The sequence below is a fragment of the Neofelis nebulosa genome, chromosome 4 (genome assembly GCF_028018385.1).
Source record: "Neofelis nebulosa isolate mNeoNeb1 chromosome 4, mNeoNeb1.pri, whole genome shotgun sequence".
In the NCBI taxonomy this organism is placed as follows: domain Eukaryota; kingdom Metazoa; phylum Chordata; class Mammalia; order Carnivora; family Felidae; genus Neofelis; species Neofelis nebulosa.
Genome location: NC_080785.1, coordinates 18,422,575 through 18,445,958, shown reverse-complemented (window position 1 = coordinate 18,445,958; position 23,384 = coordinate 18,422,575). Strand labels below are relative to the sequence as shown.

Genomic DNA, 23,384 nt, shown 5'->3' with positions numbered 1-23,384 from the left:
AATTAAATAGCCAGGTGCCCCATGACTTCAGATTTTAATTTGCAAGTAATCTTGACAATTATAGTATGCATTAAGTAGTGCCAATAACAGATGAATTTAAAATTCCTTTTACATGGAAAGCATCTAATAAGTATTTATAAAATAAATCTTTCACAAATGAAAGTTTTCACTACCACTTTGCCAAATACTAGGATTTGCTTTTTTAATGTTTTATTTATTTTTGAGAGAGACAGCATGAGTGGGAGGGGGCAGAGAAAGAGGGGGGCAGGGACAGAGGATCTGAAGCAGGCTCTTCACTGACGGCAGAGAGCCTGATGTGGGGCTTGAACTCATGAACCGTGAGATCGTGACCTGAGCCGAAGTGCTGAAGTTGATGCTTAACCAACTAAGCCTCCCAGGCACTCCAGGATTTGCTTTTTATAGTTAAAAATTTTGCTGTTTACATTAAGAGGCCTGCCTTATTGACTGAGTGAGTATGTATGTATGTATGTGTGTATTTATTTATTTATTTATTTATTTAAAGTACGATCCATACCCAATGTGGGGCTTAAACTCATGTGACTCTGAAATTAAGAGTTGCAGTCCCTACTGACTGAGCCAGTGAGGCCTTAATTTTTATTTTTAATGTTTATTTATTTTTGAGAGAGAAAGAGAGGGAGGGAGTGCAAGCAGGGGAGGGGCAGAGAAAGAGAGGGACAGAGGATCGAAAGCAGGTTCTGTGCTGACAGCAGAGAGCCCGAAGAGGGGCTTGAACCTATAAACTGAGATAATCACCTGAGCCAAAGTCAAACACTTAATGGACTGAGCCATGCTGGTGCCCCTTAATTTTTTTATCACTAAAAAGGATGGACAATTTTTGATGGTGGGCTATATATTTTTTCCTTCCTTTCAAATTTTTTTTGCCGTTTTATCTATTTAGGTATATGATACTCATATACCTAATGGAGAGTTTTATGTATGTTATAGGTATTTCTTATATTTATACAAAAGCAAGCCTTTATCCCCAATTCTATTATTTTCTGTTAAATTTTTATTTAATTTCGGGTTTATATTTGTTATTTAGTTGAATCTGGATTTCTTTGTAATTTTTTTAATTACTTCAATCCTGGTAAGTTTATTACCTTCCTAAGGTTCAACTAAATTAAGTATGGTTTTTAGAAGTTATTTCCTGGGTGCCTGGTTGGCTCATTAAGTTAAGTGGCCAATGTTGGCTCATGTCATTATCTCATGGCTCGTGGTTCGAGCCCTGCTTTGGACTCTTTGCTACGCGTCGTATCAAAAAGAATGGAGCCTGGAGCCTGCTTCAGATTCTGTGTCTTCCTCTCTCTCTGCCCCTCTGCTCGTGCTCTGTCTCTCTCTGCCTCTCAAAAAGTGAATTAAAACGCTAAAAAATTTTTTTAGAAGTTACTTCCAAGTGATTTGTTATTAGTAATAGTTAAAATACTTAACTATTTTACTATACTTTTTTTTTTTTTTTTTTTTTGGGACAGAGAGAGACAGAGCATGAACGGGGGAGGGGCAGAGAGAGAGGGAGACACAGAATCGGAAACAGGCTCCAGGCTCCGAGCCATCAGCCCAGAGCCTGACGCGGGGCTCGAACTCACGGACCGCGAGATCGTGACCTGGCTGAAGTCGGACGCTTAACCGACTGCGCCACCCAGGCGCCCCTTTACTATACTTTTTTAATTAACTGTATGTATTAATGAACGTACTGAGGTTGACTTAAACATGAGTTGTATAATAATGTCATCAGCACTATTCCAATCTATATTCTTGAGTTGGGGTGCTAATGATTGCTTATAAGTGAGCATCTGTGTTTATCCATTTTTCTTAAGTTATTGATGGGTCTTAGCTTCTGTTTAGTAAATCTAAGTTCACCTTTTAACTTAAAATTTATAACACAAAAGAAATGATTTGTGGATTTTTTTTACTTCATTTTAACTCTTTAGGTGATATATCAGTTGTGTGCGTGCTCTGATACATCTGGTCCTACTATGAGGTACTTGAGAACCAGCCAGGATTTCTTATTTTCACAGTTGCAACATTTACCTTTTTCTAACAAAGGTAGGACATTATTTTCCCATATTGTTATAACTAATTTGTGAAGTCTATGTGATTTTATTTATATAACATTCAGGGTAGCAGTTACAGTATTTGTGGAATTCTGTTTCATTTTGTTACTTTGCTTTTTTCGTTATTTTGGGTTGCTTTTGTAATTTGTCACTGAGAAGCCTCATGTTCTAGCTGCTGGCATAAAGTTATTTAAAAATAGCTTGTCAGGGATGGAATTTGATCCTTATACTACCAAATAAAATATTTAAATTGTGTTGAAGAGATAAGAAAATATTTATCTGAGAAGATTCTGGAAATTTAGATTTTTTGAGTGACGGTGTTTAATTAAAATGTCTTGTTTTACTTTTGTTTCTTGTGTACGTATTGAAACCACTTGAGATCTTGAAATGAGAAATAGAAAGCTAAGTATAGTGGAAATAACTGAGTTTATTGACCTAACCAACGCAATCCCAGGCTGCCTCTCTTTTATAGGATTCTACTTTATATAATTTTCTTTCTGATCAATTTGTAACAATTTTCTGAATTCGATTTATATCTAGACAGTTACAGTCCATGGAGTTTTTTTTAAGGTTTTTTTTTTTTTTTTTTTTTTTTTGTATTTATGTTCTGGGAAGTGTAAGCTCACGGATTTCATAAAAAATTTTTATTACTAGTAATTATCTGCTTCTAATCCATGTTTTAGAGTGATGAAATGAGAGAACTTTGGGAATTATCTAATGACAAACATTTTTCGCTTCATTTTCATAATAAGCATGTCTTATTTTTAATTCTAAGATCTGTTTATATTATAAGCTTTTTAAGCAACCCTCCTTTATACCTAATTAGAAAGAAAAGTTAATGCTTTGTCTCTTACTGTATCTGTCTTTTAAAAATCAACCTAGGGGCGCCTGGGTGGCGCAGTCGGTTAAGCGTCCGACTTCAGCCAGGTCACGATCTCACGGTCCGTGAGTTCGAGCCCCGCGTCAGGCTCTGGGCTGATGGCTCAAGAGCCTGGAGCCTGTTTCCGATTCTGTGTCTCCCTCTCTCTCTGTCCCTCCCCCGTTCATGCTCTGTCTCTCTCTGTCCCAAAAATAAATAAAAACGTGGAAAAAAAAAAATAAAAATCAACCTAGTTTTAAAAAAAAACGAGTTTTGCCTGTTACTGTGGTGGTAGGGGTGGTGGTTGTAGTACTATTTGGTGTGTTTTATGTTTATACTGTTAGAATTTAGGACTTTAAATCAGGCATATTAAAAATAGTGGAGTCAGAAACTTGTATAAGTGATTCCCAGTCCTGATTTTAGGTTTCATTTTTGGTTTTGTTTCTGGAAACGTTTCAGTGTGCGCAGAGTGGGGAGGGGCTCAGTCCTTCGCGACAGCCACTTCGCTCACGGCTGCCAGGATGTGCTAAGTTCTTCTCCTCTTCTTGGTGCTGATGCGTGTCCTTGCCCTTTTCTTGATGAACTTGAGAGCCCCCCTGCCCTTGGAGACTTTGAGCAGCCTCACACTACACTGCTTTTGTGGGGTGAAGCCACACACCTCTCAGTTCATGGCCCGTGTGAGCTTGGAGTGCTTGGTGAGGTGCCCTTGGTGGCTGTGCCTCGCTTTCTCATGCTCTTGGTCACCTTGTAGCCCTTTCTGAGGCCCACAGCCGTAGGGTAGCGCAGGGCTGCGGCTGCTATGCTGTGAAGACCAACGCTAATTATATGTGAAATCACATGTCCCGGATTATCTTAAGAGAGATCATAAAATTATGCATTGGGTATTTGTTTTATGAAATAAAAGTCAAACTGCATATTAGGGCGTTTTTTTTTTTACAAGTTATATATTTGAGAATTAGTGTTTGTTTTTAAGTATGAAGTCTGTGTTAATGTCAAAGTAGGACAGACTTAGAATTTTATAGATAAGTGTGAAATTATCTTGGTAATGGAAAATTGATTCTCTTTTGTTCATTTGCTTTGGCTCATCTTTATAGACATGGACGTGCTTATTTTTTTTCTCTTAGCATCTGTTTTTGCTTTTTTAATTTTCTTCCAGGGTGATAAATTATTATGATGCCAAGTTTCATAAATTATGGAGTATGTTACTTACGTGAGCAAATATCTGACGAGTTAAGGCATTTAGATCTGTTACGATCCTGTTATTATACTCTAGGAAACTAAACTCATGTATTTAACTTGCAGAGTATGAAATGTCTATGCTGAACCAGATGTCATGGCTAATGAAGACTGCCTCAATAGAACTACGGGTAACTTCTCTGAATCGTCAGCGGTCACATACCCAGAGGCTCCTACATCTCTTACTGGACGACATGCCTGTGAGACCATACTCAGGTGAGTGTGTACATGTTGCCATTTGTTTTCTTGTGCTGCTGACCGGTCCTTGTGAAGGCATGCGCCGCAGTCTTGCGCTTAGCGTGTGATTGTAGGCTAAACAAGTTCTTTCCGTCTTTAGAATTTTTTTCCTTAAAACGCAGAATTTTTAAATTCATCCCATAATTGCTATTTGATTATCGTTTGAAGCATCCGCGTTCTGCTATATTCAAATATTCAGTGGAGTTTGCCACACTGAGCCAGGATGACCCAAGGTATTTTAATGTGTGTTATACATGCAAATTAAACATAAGCTTTTCTAATCATCGCATTGGTGGGAATGGGTCCTGCCTCTTTGGGAGTTCTGATTATCCTCTTTACAATTGTGAAGTGGATCTCCTGGGGACAGAAAGAATTAGATGAATGTTGGTAAGTTCTCATCATCTTTGCATTTCAATTATCCATTTGCAGAGGGCTCTCTGACCTAGCAATAGTGATCTAGAAAAAAAAAAACCTTGTTATTTCCAAATAAATTTTATGAGTATGTTGTTGTTTTTCCTGATCTGTTATTATTGATGCTCTAACAGATGGTGAAGGAGGAATAGAAGATGAAAATAGGTCTGTCTCTGGGTTCCTTCACTTTGACACTGCTACAAAAGGTAAAACCCTTTGAATCTATAATAAATTTATAGGTATATATTAAATTGCTTAAATTTGAAGAGATAATTATGACACCTGTATCTGCAAATTCTGAACGGGTATAGAAGAGCTATAGAAAGGATTAGTTGTCATTCAAAAATAACTTTTTTATAACTAGGATGAATGAATGGGAAAAAATATTTTTGCAAATGGATGTATTAGAAATAAAATCACATTTAGATTTCAACACAGTTTTCCATTTCTGGGCTTAACATCCTTTCTTTCTCCCCCCCCCCCCCCCCCCCCAACGTTGATTTATTTGTTTTGAGAGAGAAAGTGCGAGCGTAAGCTGGGAGGACAGATAGAGAGGGAGAGAGAGCGAATCCCAAGCAGGCTCCATGCTCAGCACAGAGCCTGACTCGGGGCTCGATCTCACTACCGTGAGATCATGACCTGAGCCAAAATGAAGAGTTGGACGCTTAACCGACTGAGCCCCCCAGGTACCCCCTCAACTCCCTTTATTGAACCTAGCACTATCTTTGAGAGTGAGCTGAGTACAACGGTTTGCTCTTCTCCTCACCGTCCCAAATAAAATCGAACCACTTTCTATTTTTTCTAGTACGTCGAAAGATTCTAAGCATTCTTGACTCGATTGACTTCAGTCAGGAGATCCCTGAGCCTTTGCAGTTGGATTTCTTTGATCGGGCCCAGATCGAGCAAGTTATTGCTAACTGTGAACACAAGAATTTACGGGGACAGACAGTCTGCAACGTCAAGGTAAGGATTGTCTTAAAGTGTGTGCAGTATCAAGTGGTTTAGACTTTGAGTCCTCAGACAAAAAGAGAACCATGCAGTTGTTTTCTGATAAGGGTATTGGTTTATTAGACTGTGGTTTTCACTTTTCTAACAGCAGGGAAATGAAACAGAATAGGCGACACTAGCTTTACCTCTTTAAAAGGTTCCCCATCACCTTCCTGATAGCAGTCATGCCACCTAGCTATGGAATGGTTTTACTCTCTACCAGGTAACTGCTAATGGTCTCACTAATAGGAAGAAGATATCCGAGGGCATTTGCGCTAACTTACCTGCCACAGAGGCTCCTTGGTCCCACTCAGTAATGTGAGGGACACCTAATGTTTTTGACTGGAGACCGAACAGAGTCACTTATAGATTATATATAGAGGTATCCAAAACTGTTTCCACTAAGGCAGTTTATAGTAATTGCTAGAGGTTATTATTCTGAAATGGTCTGATTTTTCACTCTCTTCTCAATTCTGTAGCTTCTTCATAGAGTCCTTGTAGCTGAAGTAAATGCCCTCCAGGGTATGGCAGCCATAGGACAGAGACCTCTCCTGATGGAGGTAAGCCCTATGGAGAACTTGTTAGTTTGAATCTTCTACCTATTTAACTGCCAGTTAGAAGACAAAACTGTAAATTGACTTGTAGTTCATCAGTGAGTAAACTACTTGAAATTAAACCTTAATGGAATCTTCCATTTTTGACTTTAAAACTTATAAACTAAACTGAAGTTAATATCTGGATGCCAGAGTAAGTACCGTTTTTTTTTTCTGCTAGGCTAGTTTAGGATTTGCAACCTGTCCATGTTGTGTATTAGACTTCCCTTGTTCTCTGTCGGTGAGGGAAGAGAGAGTGGTTTTTCATCACAGGTGGGGAGCAGTGGGTTAGAGGTCAGGTGAGAAGAACCACACACATGGAAACACAGGTGGCTAGGCCAAAGCAAGAAGCAAAGAAATAAAAGATATGTCAGGGAGACATGCCCTTGAACTTGAGTTTTAGGCAATTCCAGTGCTCTAGAGTAAGTGTAAGTAGATACTACAAAGAAAATGGGGTTAAAAAACCCCTACCACCTCTGCTGACTGGCATGCATGTGGAAGGTTTCCTAAATATACTACAGATGTGTTCAGGTTAACTGACAGAATAAATAACTCTTGAAAAATAGGACTCTGTTGGGGTGCCTGGCTGGCTCAGTTGATGGAGTGTGCGACTCTGGATTTCAGGGACGTGAGTTGGAGCCCCACATTGGGTGTAGAGATTACTAAAAAAGATAAAGTTAAAATCGGACCCTTTTGGTAAAAGATATTATCTGCCCATTTGTTAACCTTGTGATTCAATTTCTGTGGCTTTAGGAAATCAGCACTATACTTCAGTATGTGGTAGGAAGAAACAAGCTGCTGCAGTGTCTTCATGCAAAACGGCACGTGCTGGAGTCCTGGAGGCAGCTGGTGGAGATTATACTGACAGCTTGTCCCCAGGACCTCATTCAGGCAGAGGATCGGCAGCTGATTATCCGTGATATCTTACAAGATGTGCATGATAAGGTAACGTACTTCCTAAATTGCTTCCTGAACTTCCTTACTTCCTAGTTACTTCCAGTATTGCTGAACAGATCTTTATATACTACTTAAAAACACAGTTTCCCACCATCCTTTTTTTCCCCTTTTATTAGGAATAAATAGAGTTGTGTATTGCCAGTGTTAAGGTGATCCTTGAGAAAGTCTTCTGTACAGTAATGGCTCTCAACCAAAGTATGTATCACAATTATGTAGGGAGCTTTTTAAAAATACACGGTTGGATCCCACCCCAGACATACTGAATGGGACACTCTGGTGGGTGACCACTTGTGTGAATTTACATTAAAGACCTCTCTAAGGAATCCTGATAGGAATCCCTTCTGGTTAAGAACACATGTTACCAGTATCATATTTAAATTTTTCTATATATTAGCTTTTATTTTCTTTGATCAATGACATTCCATTCTTATATTCTTAATGGTAGGTGAAAGCTCAGGGTATATAAAACCTGTTAATGACTGTAGCTGTTTTGTCTTTCTGCTTTAAGATACTAGATGATGAAGCAGCACAGGAGTTAATGCCAGTGGTAGCAGGTGCCGTGTTCACCTTGACTGCTCACCTAAGCCAAGCCGTTCGCACTGAACAGAAGCAACCATTAGTCTTGGGACCCGGAGAGACCCATTACGCTTTTATGCTCGATAGCTCGTTCGCATCACCTTCTCCAGCAGAGAACCCGGTGGTGGGTTTTGCTTCTATTGGAGACTCTTCGCTTCACATCATATTGAAGAAACTGTTAGACTTCATTTTGAAGACAGGTTTTTTCATCTAAATTTCTTACAAATCACACCTTTTGTGTTTGTTTTAACTTTCATTTGAAACAGGGTTTGTACTTTGTATCTCCTTAGGTGGCGGATTCCAGCGAGTGAGGACACACCTGTACGGCTCTTTGTTGTATTACTTACAGATCGCCCAGAGACCAGATGAACCAGACACATTAGAAGCAGGTAGAACCAGATAGATTTCTAACCTTTTCTGTTTCAGAGATTTTTAGAGATTCTGTTGTAGAGATTAAGTTAAAAAAAAAAAAAAAATCCGTTTTCCGTCTTTTGGCTAAGTAAAGCTGTAATAAATGAGTCTTTATGGAATCATGAAAGCACTTATGTGAAGTCGAGGAAGAATGTGTAGTTTTTAAAATTAAGACGATAGTACATGAGTACTGTAAAAAAAAAAAAAACCCTCAAATACCACTTTAGCTTGTATGTGTTTTTAATTCCCTCTCTTTCTCTGGTCCCACTGAACAGTCTGCTGTACATAGCGTGTACAGGTCTTTCTCCCCTTTGCAGAGCATCACGGTGCATATCTAGTTGAATCTTTTCAGATGTCTCCGTTGTTCTGTAATACGGAAGTAATGTTTATTTAACCATTTGCATTATTCATAGACACTTCCATTGTTTCTAATTTTTACTGTCACAAATATGCTGCATCAAATGTTCTGTTATATGCCTTTGTATTTTTCAAGAAGAATGCTTCATGGGAAGATTTCCATGTGAAAAACTATGCGCATTTTTATTTTAATAGATTCTACCAAAGGCGCCTGGGCGGCTCAGTCAGTTGAGCATCTGACTCTCGATTTCAGCTCATGTCATGATCTCACAGTTGTGAGATCTAGCCTCACACTCAGCGTGGAGCCCACTTAAGATTCTTTTGCTCCCTCTCCCTATATCCCTCCCCCACTTGGGTGAGTGCTCTATGAAAAAAAAAAGAAAAAAGCTCCTACCAAATGGCTTTCTGCCAGTTTAAACCCTCATCAATAGTGTACCTATATCTTTTTGTACTAATGTGAAGTTTTTCTTGAATAAATTCCAAGAGGTAGAATTTCTTGGTCAAAGGTAGTGCCTATTTAAAATATTGATAAATCCCACTTTCTAAAATAAAATTAGCATTAAAAAATTTTTTTTTAACATTTATTTATTTTTGAGAGACAGAGTACAGGTGGGGGAGGGGCAGAGAGAGACAGAGCCACAGAATCCAAAGCAGGCTGCAAGCTCCGAGCTGTCAGCACAGAGCCTGTCGCGAGGCTCGAACTCACAAACCATGAGATCATGACCTGAGCCGAAGTTGGACACTCAACTGACTGAGCCACCCAGGCACCCTTAATTAGCATTGTTAATTAAGAGTAATAATCTGGCCTTTTTGGTCTCCAGATATGAAAAATGTTTTTAGCCATTCAGCAAATGAATGTATAATACTCTACACCAGAAATGTCCTGCTATTTAAGAACTTGTCATAAGCACCTTTTGATAATGGACTGCCGATACCCGTCTGAAAACCTTTATGAGTATTTGCTATTTTGTACACAGATTCTTTTTAAAAAAAAATTTTTTTTTTAACATTTATTTATTTTTGAGACAGAGAGAGACAGAACATGAACAGGGGAGGGGCAGAGAGAGAGGGAGACACAGAATCTGAAACAGGCTCCAGGCTCCGAGCTGTCAGCACAGAGCCCGACGCGGGGCTTGAACTCACGGACCGCAAGATCATGACCTGAGCCGAAGTCAGACACTTAACCGACCGAGCCACCCAGGCGCCCCTGTACACAGATTCTTAAAAACCACTCTGTGTGTAAGACCCAGATTATCTCATATTATTCTTTACTGGCTAATATTTTTACATGTCTTTCTAAGGAGATAATAATAGCCAAATCATGTATTTGTAGAAATGGCCTACCCACTTAAACAAAGCACAAAAATGTTTAGGATCATTCAAAAGAATAGTTCAGAGAAGCTTTTCTTAAGAGATGATAATGGGGATTCCACTCTCTACTCCCCCTCCAACACACCTCTCCATTTTCCTCTTGTCTGAAAATTTTTTAACGTTAGATTTAGTGGAATTGGCAAAGTCACTACTTAACCACTAGGTAGAGCTCTACAACATACTTTTTATAAGGTGTCACTATCAAGATGTAATAAAGTGGTGTGACCACAAAAGAAAATTCTCCTTTGTTTTTAATTTTCAAATGATGTATTTTTAATTTCATCCTTTAATTAGTTTTTTTTTTTTTTTTTTTACCACTTAATTGCTGCTTATTTTGACTTATTTTGCTTACTTATTTTGGGGGGGGGGGCAGGGCTCAAGTGAGCAAGGGCAGAGAGAGACAGAGAGAAAGGGAGGAGAGAGAGAGAGAAGCGGGGCTCACACAGGGCTCATGTTTTGCCCGAATCAGGGCCTTGAACTCACCTGATGTGCCATTTGAACTCACGAACCGTGAGATCATGACCTGAGCCAAAGTCAGATGCTGAACAACTGAGCCACCCAGGTGCCCTATTTGGACTTATTTTAAATAGCAAAGCACTGTATTTCCTAGACACTAGTGTTTTTAAGTTTCAAGTTAGAAATACTAAATTTAATAAATATTTATTGATACCTACTTTTGTATGGGTATGTGCATGTTTTGACATGGTACCTACTTTCTATTTTATTTTAAAACAGGACCTGAACTTTTAATGTCTACATACTTATTTTTCCATACCTCTTTTACTTTATTTTTAACATAACTATGTATACTGGATACTGGGCAGCTATTTTTCCTGTTTTGTGTAAAAAGAATCCTACTCACAGAGACGAAATGACTTGCTTGTCTGTGGCAGATCTGATATAGAAATCAGTTTCCTTGATTTTTTTTTCTCAAGTTTATTATTTTGAGAGAGAGAGAGCATAGCATGCACATGGGGGAGAGTCAGAGAGGGAGAGAGAGAGAATCCCAAGCAGGCTTCTCACTGTCAGGGTGGAGGCTGATGTGGGGTTCAGACTCACAGTTCGCGAGATCATGACCTGAGCTGAAGTGGGATTCTGAGCCAGCTGAGCCACCCAGGTGGCTCAGTTTTCCCTATTTTTAATAGAATGTTCCTTTTCCTGGCCATAGCATCTCACGTCTTCATCCTTTTTGTTATTGTTGTCTTTTTGTAATTTGTAATTATTTCTTTTTAATTTGATAGGTAATACCTACCAGCAGTGTATTTGTAGCTCATAGTACAAAGGGCTAATTTCTAATACATAAAGAACACCTACGAATCAAATCCAGTAGAAAAAATGGTCAAAGGATATGAGCACACAGTTTAGGGGAAAGAAAATTCAGTTAGCTCTTAAGCATATATTAGCTTTGTGAAAATCACTGTAGGTGGACTCCATCACCTTGAGTTGGCAATGCAGATGTGGGGAGAAACAAAAGCATATATTCTTGAGTAAAATTCTTTGGAAGATTCATATATGTCAAGAACAGTGTAGTTAAAATCTGACATTTTTTTTTGCATATGTAATCCCTGGGGGTTAGTTGACAAGAGTTGACATCATGACTATCTCTCTTTGTATTCCTTTTTTTTTTTTTTTAAACTTTTTAAGTGTTGATTTTTATCAGTTTTTGAGAAAGACACAGTGCGCATGGGAGAGGGGCAGAGAGAGAGGGAGACACAGAATGTGAAGCAGGCTCCAGGCTCTGAGCTGTCAGCATAGAGCCCGACACCAGGCCAAAATACACAAACCGTGAGATCATGACCTGAGCAGAAGTTGGACGCTTAACTGACTGAGCCACCTAGGCACCCCTCTTTTTATTCTTTTCATCTTTTATTTTTTCTCATTTCTACCAGTGACCATGGGAGAAAATACAGACAATTTGACCAAAGCGTAAATGTTTAATATGAAGCCCTGTTGCTGTATTCTTAATTTCTTTATTCGTTTGTTTCTTCAGCTTTAGTATTATAAAAATACTTCACATTTAAATACAGATAATTACAAAGATACACATTTTCAGCACATTTTTATGAGATTATTATTTTCAATAAAAGTTTATTTATAAAGCCAACTTAGAAAGTTATGCTAACACATCAGAGCCATGATATAGTGCATCTTCCTTAGTTTTATTTTCGTAAGTTTAGCCCTGTTTGAATGTTCTGTATAATCTCAGTAAAATGGATTAAATTGTTGCAATTTTAAGTACTTTCATTATAAGCTTTTTTTCATAGGTTCTCTTTCCTTTAAATTGGCTCTTTTTTCCCCTTAAATTTGGTAAGTTAATGATACTCAGTTTTGTATTTTCTTTATAAGAATTAGAAATTGTCATAAACATAAGGAATTTTCTTCTCTGCTCATAGTTCTTTTGGGCTCTTGTGACCTTTGAGCAAGAATATTCCTGTTCTTTGTGAAACCGTAATATCTATTCATCTTTTTTTAAAAAGAAGATTAGAAAAGACAATCTGTTGCCATTATTAAATTTTTGAGAACCAGAGCATCTGGGTGGCTCAGTCAGTTAAGCATCCAACTCTTGGTCTCAGTTCAGGTCATGATCTCACAGATCATGAGTTCGAGCCTCGAGTTGGGCTTTGCACTGACAGCATGGAGCCTGCTTGGGATTCTGCCTCTCCCTCTTTCTGCCTCTCTCTCTCTCTCTCTCTCTCTCTCTCTCTCTCTCTCAAAAGTTTATTTATTTTGAGAGAGAGAGAGAGAGAGAAAGGGGAGAGAGAGAGAATCTCAAGCAGACTGTGATATTAGTGCGAAGCCAAACATGGGGTTTAAATCCATGAACCATGAGATCATGACCTAAGTATAAATCAGGAATTGGTCACTTAACCAACTGAGCCATCCAGGCACCCCATAAATAAACTTAAAAAAAATTTTTTTTGATAATCTTATTGTGACATTAAAAATTGTTATGGTCTAGGCATTAGTATGATCTGGCATTATAGTATAAATACACCTGTAAGTCATAAAGTAGTGGGACTAAAAGGATTATATAGAGCATATTGCCTGCTCTTGACTCTGTTCTTTGAGTCTGATTCCAACAAGTGACTTAAAAATACTAGCTATAGCTATGGGTGTGTGTAGTAAAATGCAGGCTCTTTGCTTGATATGAATTTAGATGTACATTTCTCATCACTTTTATTCTTTACAACCTGAGTCAAGTCCTAGAACCTGAGAACCTGATTAAAAATTAATAATTGGTCATTTAAAAAATATTTTTAGCTTTTTTTTAATTTCAAAATAAATACTGAATGAGGAAATTTAGAACATACTAATAAACAAAGCTAAGAAGAAGTCCCACATTCTACCCTGCTAAGATAACTATTGCAACATTTTGTTATAGCCAGCCATATTGACTTAAAATCTCCCTTGTCTTTTCACTCAGTATTTTATGAGCTTTTTTCTTTGTTAAATAATATTTTTAATAGCTCTATACATTTTGTCACTTATGGGTATACCATCACTTAGCTTGTCCGTTTTTGGACGTTTAGATTATTTCCGGTTTTTTGTGTTTTTGTTTTTTTTTTTAATTTTTTTTTCAACGTTTTTTATTTATTTTTGGGACAGAGAGAGACAGAGCATGAACGGGGGAGGGGCAGAGAGAGAGGGAGACACAGAATCGGAAACAGGCTCCAGGCTCCGAGCCATCAGCCCAGAGCCTGAGGCGGGGCTCGAACTCACGGACCGCGAGATCGTGACCTGGCTGAAGTTGGACGCTTAACCGACTGCGCCACCCAGGCGCCCCATTTCCGGTTTTTCACAATATGAATAAAAATCTGATCTCATTTGGTGGTTGATTATTTTCACTTATTCCAAAAGCAGGAAATATTAATTAGGTTCTTGTTTTCATAAGGATTATATTCTAGTATAAATGACAGTATATGTATTTATAAAACAGGAAGCATTAAGTTGGGTGATACAGGCTAGATGCCAGCAAACTTTTTCTGTAAAGGCCGGTTAGTGAATATTTTAGATTTTGCAAGTCATATGCTCTCTGTTGCAGCTACTCACCCCTGCCTTTATAGAGTGAAGGCAGCCAGAGACTGCAGTTGAGTGACCGTGGCTCTGTCACATCACAGCTTTATAAAAACAGGTCAGATTTTGCTCTCAGCCCTTAGTTTTTGAACCCCAAGTATAAATTATAAGAGGTATGAGAAGAAGAAAAATCAAGACTTTTCACTGGGCTTTGCAGGTGAAGTTGTATTTACATAGGACTAAATGGAGGGCTCTTCAAGCAAGGCCCAAACTTAGGAGGGAGTAAAGACTAAGGAGGATGTCTTTGCTATAAGCAAGGGTTGTGGAAAATAACGGTTGATGGGAAATAAAATGGAGTGAAAGGGTAGGACCATATTAATGACCTTGCAAATGAAATTGCAGTGGTAAAGCTAGTTGGATTAAGCAGTTGATAGCCACGTTAAGTTACTGAGAAAAGTGCTATGAAGTTGGTATTTAGAAAAATTTGTATGGCAGTGATTTATAAGGTATGTTGGAAGAAGGAACAGTTTGGTGTAAAAGAAACTAATTTGGTGGTTTCTAATGAACTAATTTACCCTCCAAAAATGAAAATTTAAAAGAAAGTTCTAATTAAGTTGCAGCCTTAGAATTTTCTTATTTCTAGGTGGTACTGTTAATAAAATGTGGCACTTGGAGATCTGTTCACAGTTGGAAAACGCAGATCAAGTTGTTTCTTTACGACTAAACCTGGTCTTCTGCAACCCTTGATTTCAGTTTTCTCTGTAAAGCCGTAGGGGCTCCTGGCGGAGTGTCTCAGGGTTTGTGTGGAGGAGTCCGGAGAGTGATGTTCCAGCAGCCCTCTGCCCTCATTTCAGCCAGTTTGAAATCTGGAATCTGTGGCTAAAACTACAAATTACAAAGTAGTGGCTTTCAGACTTTTATTCACAACCTTTATTCAGACAATTTTGTAGCGGTCCTGTGTGTAAACCAGAAAAGGTGCTATAGCTCCTCAGGCTGGCTTTTTGAAAACCCATCCTGAGGGCATCTGGTGGCATCCCTGGAGCACATTTCTGAGCTTTCTCTAACCTGTCCGTCAGTAATTAATATTGTGCTACTGTGCTAGCCACTGTGCTAAATACCAGGACAATAATGGTGGGCAAGACAGAATCCAGATGTAACACAACCTGATGTACTGGTAAATAAGTACTATGCAGAAAATGAGATAGTGCTGTGCTGTGTATGTGTAGGGCGTGTTGGATGTAGCTGAGAAGTGATGTTAGAGGCTGGAATGATGAAGACGAGGCAGCCATGCTGAGATCTGAGGAAAAACCCGAAAGATCAAAGTGCAGAGATCCTGAGACCAAAGTGGTGAATGTAAGGGACATAAAGGGTCATGTGGTGGCAGCCAGCGGAAGAGGGAAAGAGTGGAAGATGAGATTGAGCAGGAGATGGGGACAGATGACGTGAGGGAGTGATGTGATTGAGAAACATAAAAATCCCATACCCTCCTTTGACAGTTATTGAAATTAAAAATAAGTACGACTAGGGGCGCCTGGGTGGCTCAGTCAGTTGAGCGGCCGACTTCGGCTCAGGTCACGATCTCGCGGTCCGTGAGTTCGAGCCCCACGTCGGGCTCTGGGTTGATGGCCCAGAGCCTGGAGCCTGCTTCCGATTCTGTGTCTCCCTCTCTCTCTGCCCCTCCCCCATTCATGCTCTGTCTCTCTCTCTCTCAAAAATAAATAAACGTTAAAAAAATTAAAAATAAAAAAATAAATAAGTACGACTGAAACAAAATTAAAAGTAGTGGTAAAAATATTTGAGGGGGAAAAATATTATTAAAACTCTGCAAGTTTGCCTTCTGCGAACATTATAATGGGACGTAAGGCACAATGTGAGTTACTTTTATTTTTCATGATTAAACCTTCTTCGTTTATACTCCGTTCTGATCAGTTCATCTTGAGAACTTTTCCCTGATTTAAAAATAGTTGCCGTGTAGTAGTTGTAAAAAGTCATAAGATTGGTTTGAAATACAGGTTATGGCTTTATGTAATACATTTTTGAAACTCTTCTAGAAGGTTTACATGAATCTTAGTAAAATACATGATCATATCTTTAATTATCTTTGTATATTTAAATTATTTTCATAAGGGGTATGCTTTTTTAATAAGTATTTTTATTTTCAACGTTTTTTATTTATTTTTGGGACAGAGAGAGACAGAGCATGAATGGGGGAGGGGCAGAGAGAGAGGGAGACACAGAATCGGAAACAGGCTCCAGGCTCCGAGCCATCAGCCCAGAGCCTGACGCGGGGCTCGAACTCACAGACCGCGAGATCGTGACCTGGCTGAAGTCGGACGCTTAACCGACTGCGCCACCCAGGCGCCCCGATTAATAAGTATTTTTAATAAGTATTTCAATTACAAAATATAAATAAAATCTGATTTTTTTGGAAGCAGATTTTTGTCGACTTTGTACCTAACTTTTTTTAGTCAAAATTCTCATAGATCCCAATAAAGGATGAAAATAGCTTGATTAGCAGAATAAATACAGGGTATTGGTTCTCTTATTGTCTTATAATTCATTTTGATTTTGGGCGTGTGGGTGCCTCAGTGAGTCTGACTCTTGATTTTGGCTCAGATCATGATCTCACAGTTCATGGGAATGAGCCCCACCTCAGGCTCTGCACTGAGCATGGGGCTTGCTTGGGATTCTCTCTCTCCCTCCTTCTGCCCCTCCACTGCTCATGTGCACGCACATGTGTGCATTTAATCTCACAAAAATAACATTAAAAAAAGTAGTTCATTTGATTTATTTAAGAATAGGGAGTTTATCCTTTTCATAACACAGTTGTCACCTTAGTGTACAATGTGTGCATTGTGTTTTTGAATTTTAGCTGCCTAGACCCATTGGTTGTTGGTGGGTCCTTGGGTACTACATGAAATAATGGAGGGATTTTTTTTTCTTGTCTAGTCTATATGAAGCTCAGTCATTACACTGTTCTTTACAGGGGTGTTTTAAATATTTTCTGTTGTAACCCTTTTAGCCAAGAAAACCATGTGGGAAAGGCTGACAGCCCCTGAAGATGTATTTAGTAAATTACAACGAGAAAACATAGCCATCATTGAGAGCTACGGTGCTGCCCTCATGGAAGTGGTCTGTCGAGATGCTTGTGATGGCCATGAGATTGGAAGGGTACAGTAACTCCTGTTTAGTATAACAATTGAATAAATATTTTGCCTTATTAAGGTATAAACTGAATTAACTTTGCAAATGCATGTTATATATTGAGAATTATTGTCTGCAATATATTTTAGTGAATTGTTTGTAATGTTTATTTTTTGAGAGAGAGAGAGAAAGAAAGAGAGGGGAGGGGCAGACAGAGAGGGAGTCACAGAATCCAACGCAGGCTCAAGGCTCTGAGCTGTCAGCACAGAGCCGACACGGGGCTCGAACTCACAAACCACCAGATCATGACCTGAGCTGAGATCAGATGCTTTAACCAACTGAGCCACCCAGGCGCCCCTACTGAATTTTCTTATTTGTTATAATTTGGAATTTCTATTTTATTTATTCATCTGTTTTCTTTATTTCTGTTCAGAATCTCAGTTCAGAATTTTCCCTCAGCATAATCTTTCTGCTGATTGTGAGGTTAGCCTTACACTGGTAGAAATGCTGCTTAATAAAGATCTTTGGTTAAGAGAATACTGGGTACACAGGTTTTATACTGAATATGTCTTTCTTCGCTTTGTGGAGGGGAATTTGCATTTATAATTCTTTAAAATACTGTACCACACTGGTGATAATACAATGAGAAGATAACTTCCTGCTAATGAAGAGTTTCATAGTATTTGAATCATATACAGCTGATCCTTAAACAACACGGGTTTAAACTGCGTGGGTCCACTTACTGTGCAGATTTGTTTTGACAGATACAGTACAGAACTGTAAATGTATTTTCTCTTTTTTGAACATTTTTTTTCTCTAGCTTACTTAATTGGAAGAATACAGTATGTAATACATATAAGATAAAAAATATGTGTTAATCAACTATTTATGTATCCACCAGGCTTCTGGTCAGCAGTAGGCTCTTAGTAATTATAAGGTTGTGGGGAGTCAAAAAGTTATACATGGATTTTCAACTGTGCTCCTAACCCCCGTGTTGTTCAGGGGTCAGACGTATTTGAAGATGGTGGGAAACAGGCCTTTAAGAAATAGGATGAATATAAACTGTGTAGTAAGTTCTTAATTATGTTCAAAACAAAACAGTTTAAGTGTTGTTATGCATAGAAAAAGGACTGAAGAGGAGAGAGACCAAAATGGAGTAGCAGTGTTTATCAGGCCACATATATTCTATATGCTTTTCTATGTTTTCTAGGTTTCCTGTAATGTGCATGTAATACTTCACCATTAGGGGAAAAAGCTATTTTTAACAAGTCTCTTTTCTCCTTTTATTAATAAATCAAAATTCTGTATACACAGCTTTCAAGTTTCTCAAAAATAAAAACAACAAAATAAAATGTAATTGCAAGCTACCATTTCCCTTGTAAGAAAAGCTGTAAATATTTTCATATCAAGGGAGTTTCTGTCCTTGGTTTTGGTGGCCATCTCCATGTTTTGGGCTTTGATTTGTTCTTCAGATGCTGGCACTGGCTCTACTTGATCGGATCGTCTCTGTAGATAAACAGCAGCAGTGGCTCTTGTATCTTTCTAACAGTGGCTACTTGAAGGTGCTCGTGGACAGCTTGGTAGAAGATGACCATACTTTGCAGAGCTTATTAACGCCACAACCTCCCCTCTTAAAAGCCCTTTATACTTACGAATCCAAAATGGTAAGACTTTGTATTCATTTGAAGTTAGATCAACCGCTCACTTCCTCTTAGATCAATAGATGTATTAAAGAACGTGAATGTGGCCGACATTTTTAGTATTTCTGTCATGTAAGCTATAATCATTTCAAAGAGTTTTAAATTTGGAACATGTGTTAGAAATGTAGCTTCGAAGCATGCCAAAGATGAGTTGAAGTGATCCCGAGAGGGTTAGCTGGGTAATGGAACTGCTTGCTCCTCATTCAGGTTGCTGATGATGGGGAATAATGGGACGCTGAGTGCTCTGAGGAGAGCAGTAAGCAAAATTGTGTCTTCGCCACAGAATTCAGACTGTATTAGCTGCCTGTGGAACATTCCAACGTAGCTGTGCTGGTTCTGGTTTAAACACGAGATTTTCAATACCATATATAATGCATCATTTCCTTTCCTTCAGGTTTGTTTTCTCTGTTTCCTCCTGGTTGAGAATACTACAGAGTCACAATAATGGAAGCACTAAAGTCTTAGACCTGTTATTAACTCCCCCCTCCTTTCTTTATTCAACAAGTGTTTATTAAATACCTGTTATATGCCAGGTGTGGCAGTAGGTGCTAGAGATACAGCTATGAGCAAAACCATCTCCCCCCCCCCCCCATATGCCCACATGATGATAAGTAAAACTACAGTTGAGTTGAATACTGTTTCTTGCAAGGCACTGTACTGTGCCACCCCAGATATGCTGTGTTTAATCCTCGGAGAATCCCGTGTATCATGTGCCCCGCAGAGCTAGCTCGGAATTTCTCTTCAGTATGATGAGAGATCAGAACTATGCTGTGAGAGAGTCTCATTTTGATCTGAGGCCCTTGGATATGATTTCTGTATTGATGCTTTTCCTTTTGTAACTTCTTAGGCATTTCTTACAAGAGTGGCCAAGATACAGCAGGGTGCTTTAGAGCTGCTGAGGTCTGGGGTGATAGTGCGACTGGCGCAGTGCCAGGTCTATGACATGCGCCCAGAGATGGACCCGCAGGGGTAAGTGTCCGTATACGCCGGTATTGTTTCCGTACTGTTCCTTCATTGTAAAGGATTAGTGAGGAAAAAGAAGTTCCCAACGAAATCTTCGCCATTGGTTTATCATTCTGTTTGAGCAGTACTCTTTCACCTTGATAACTTAAACTTTGGTCCTACATCCCTGCCTTTTACTAGTAAATGGAAGTTGCTAATAAGGGTAAGAGTAGGAGGGACCTAATGCTTTCCATTTGAGAGCAGTAATAGGGAAATAGGAGAGCATTTTGTTAGTAAATGGTTTTCTTCCCAACTTTAGTGTTCTGTTCAATAGAATATATATTTTTAGTTATACTGGTCCTTTAAAGTATTATAGTGAAATTATAATTTGTTGTGGATTTCTTATTCCTGATGACTTGAATAGTATTTTATATTTTTCTTTTTGTAGCGTTTTGCCACCTGCTTGTACATTTGAAAGCTTTTAGTCAAATTATTTTAAGTTTCAAGCTTCTTAACAGATTTCTTGGTTCAGTTTGAATATGGGTTTTGGGTTTTTTTGTTTTTGTTTTTGTTTTTGTTCTTCATTTTTGTCTACTGGCTGCAGCATTGTTAGCCTATCCTCTTGGAAGTAAATAACACTGTTTTACTAATTTTCTTCATAAGTCCATTGCCAAATTGAATATTTGAGTTTTTCTAGGATTAACTATAGAACTGTTTTACCTCCAGAAAAGAAATGTAGGGTTTTTTTTGTTGTTTTGTTTTCTGAAGTTTTAAACATGACAGCTATTATTTTTGCCTTAGGTAAAGAGGATTGAGTTAATTACATTCCTTGGGTCTTGGCATATAATCACTTGTGTGTGCAAAGCTTTTCTCTTATTTATTTCTGTGTTTTGTGTCCATTCTCTTCATTCGGCAACCATTTTCTTTTGTCTAAAAATTTAAATATTTATAATAAATAATATTTTATTAATACCTAATCTTAAAAGTTCAGTGATATTAGGGGCACTGACTGAGCACCCGACTGGGTGGCTCAGTCGGTTAAGCATCTGACTTCAGCTCAGGTCATGATCTCATGGTTCATGAGTTTGAGCCCCCATCAGAGTCTGGAGCCTACTTCAGATTCTGTGTGTGTGTGTGTGTGTGTCTCTCTCGCTTGCTCCCTCTCGCTCTCCGTCTCCCTCTCCCTCCCCCTGCTCATGCTCTGTCTCTCCTTCAAAATGAATAAACATTAAAAAAAAATTTTTTTTAAGTTAAGTGATTTTACAACTTTGTTTTAACTTTTTAAAGTCTTGATTTTTTAAATCTAATGGGCAAAGTAGATTCATTTTTGGCTGTGGGTATAGGAGGGGGAAACTTGGGGGAAAATAACTTGTTTTTATTTGTTTCTTGCTTATAGTTTCTATGGCCCAAGGGAGCTTTCAGAGTAGAATAAATATGTTTAGGAAATTCCAAGCATTGTCTTCAAATTACGCAGATTTTCTTTACTGAGTTTTTTCATAATTGAAATAACTCCGTTTTTACTGTCTATATGAGATGGAGAATTCTCATTAGTAGCTTCACATCTTAATCAGGCACCTGTGATTGTTTGCCATGGAGATGGGCAGGAACTGTTAGCGTCCCTTAACTCTCGGACTGTCGCTCTCTCCTTGTTGGGTGGAAACGAATGAAGCATGTTTGGCATGAGAGACCCGCCAGTTTTCATCCCTGCACCCGTGGACCGCTACCGGCAGATTCTGCTCCCGGCTCTCCGCTTGTGCCAGGTCATCCTCACGTCCAGCACGGCCCAGCACTTGCAGGCAGCAGGCCAGGTAAGAAGAGTCATTGGCCTGGAGGTCGTCTGGTGCCGGGGCTGCGTTTTAGAGTTGCAGAAACCCTAGGCATAGACAGCGTCCATGGGTTTACCGTCCGCTGTGGCAGACCCAGGCACTGATAGCCAGCCCCCTGGTACCTTGCGTGAACTTCACTGGCCCATTCTTACATATACTCTTATTTGAATGAAACCCCACAGTGAAGAATGGAATAGTGAGATGGAAAGCAAGAGCTCGAAACGTGTTCTTCTGTAAAGGGAAGTGGTTATGATGATAGGAATAAGCTGCTTCTAAAATGTGGTTTAACCAGGGATTTAGCGAGAGGCCATACACTATGTTAGGCCTTGCAGAAAGTATAAAGGATAGATGATTTAATTTTTATTTAAATTTTTAAATTTAATTGTGATATTTAGAGAACGAAGTAATTGAAGTAAGTGAATTTTCTAACTAAATTTTTTTTCATTGAGCACCAGAAATTCATTTTATTTTCCTCTCTTTTCAGTTGAAACCTTCAAAAAAAGAAATCTTTGTCTCTTTAAACTAATAATACAATATATAATCTAGCCATTCACCGACTTATCATTATGACTCTGGAGTCTTTATTGTTTTGCCCTATTATTGCAACACCCTCCAGAACTGTGTCCCAATACTTCATGGTAATGTTATGTGCTTTCCCTGTCTTCAGTCTCCAGGCTTATGTCACCAGGGTAGAATGCTGCTGTTTCTAACATAGCGCCGTGTTTTGTTTTGTTTTGTTTTGTTTTGTTTATGTATTTTTTAAAATTTTTTAAGTTTATTTATTTCGAGAGAGTGTGCTTGTGTGCACACACGTGAGTGCGCCCCCGAGTGGGGGAGGGGCAGAAAGAAAAGGAGAGAGAGAGAATCCCAAGCATGCTCCACGTTGTCAGTGCAGAGCCTGGTGCGGGTCTCAAACCCAAGAACCATGAGATCATTACCTGAGCCGAAGGTGGGCACTTAACAGACTGAGCCACCTAGGCACCAGTTTTTTCTTTCTTCCCTTTTTTTAAGAGAGAGAGCACGTGAGTCGGGGAGGGGCAGAGGGGGTGAGAGAGAAAGAATCCTAAGCAGTCTCCATGCTCAGTGTGCAGCCCTATGTGAGACTTGATCCCACAACCCCGGGATCATGACCTGAGCTAATATCAAGGGTCGGACACTCAACCGACTGAGCCACCCAGGCGCCTCGACATCTTGTTTTATACTGCGTTAGTACATCTTACCCCTTTCATATGTGGCCTTTGGGTCAGTTCTTTAAAACTCAGAGACTTCCCCTGTCTTCTCTTTTATTGAGATTAAGATTTCTTTTTATTCCAAGTGGGACGTTGTGATGATATAAGATTCTCTAATGCCACTCTTGTACCGGCTCTCGCAGAATCCCCCAAGGAGCTTGTTTTAAAAACACAGATTACGGAGCACCACATCCAGCAGTTACGGGCTAAGGCCAGGAATCTGAATTAAAACCTCAAAAGGGACACAGTTGCTGAGCGATTCAGATGTTTGGCTTGTTTTGGCATAGAGGCTCAGCCTTCAAGGCGTTCAATCGAGTTGAGGAGACATCCCATCCCGTGTGAAACTGAGTCCATGATGGTACGCTGGAAAATGCCAGTGTGGAAGGGCGCAGTTTAGAGGGCAGGGTTTTTCTCTCATTTGTATTTACCATATCAAAAGGAGCATTTAACAAAAGCTTTTAT

The 23,384-nt window shown here is 39.0% G+C and overlaps 1 protein-coding gene across 2 annotated transcripts in view; it reads left to right on the top strand.

The window, feature by feature from the left end:
• NUP205 (nucleoporin 205) overlaps positions 1–23,384 on the top strand; it is an 88,303-nt gene that overhangs the window by 45,954 nt on the left and 18,965 nt on the right. For both annotated transcript variants that reach the window (XM_058724179.1, XM_058724180.1), the window contains exons 23-34: positions 1,950–2,064; positions 4,234–4,383; positions 4,950–5,021; positions 5,621–5,778; positions 6,282–6,362; positions 7,149–7,340; positions 7,861–8,128; positions 8,219–8,317; positions 17,104–17,252; positions 18,698–18,889; positions 19,773–19,894; positions 21,537–21,675. In XM_058724179.1, coding sequence (XP_058580162.1) covers positions 1,950–2,064; positions 4,234–4,383; positions 4,950–5,021; positions 5,621–5,778; positions 6,282–6,362; positions 7,149–7,340; positions 7,861–8,128; positions 8,219–8,317; positions 17,104–17,252; positions 18,698–18,889; positions 19,773–19,894; positions 21,537–21,675 — 1,737 coding nt within the window. The remainder of the gene's footprint in view (positions 1–1,949; positions 2,065–4,233; positions 4,384–4,949; positions 5,022–5,620; positions 5,779–6,281; positions 6,363–7,148; positions 7,341–7,860; positions 8,129–8,218; positions 8,318–17,103; positions 17,253–18,697; positions 18,890–19,772; positions 19,895–21,536; positions 21,676–23,384) is intronic.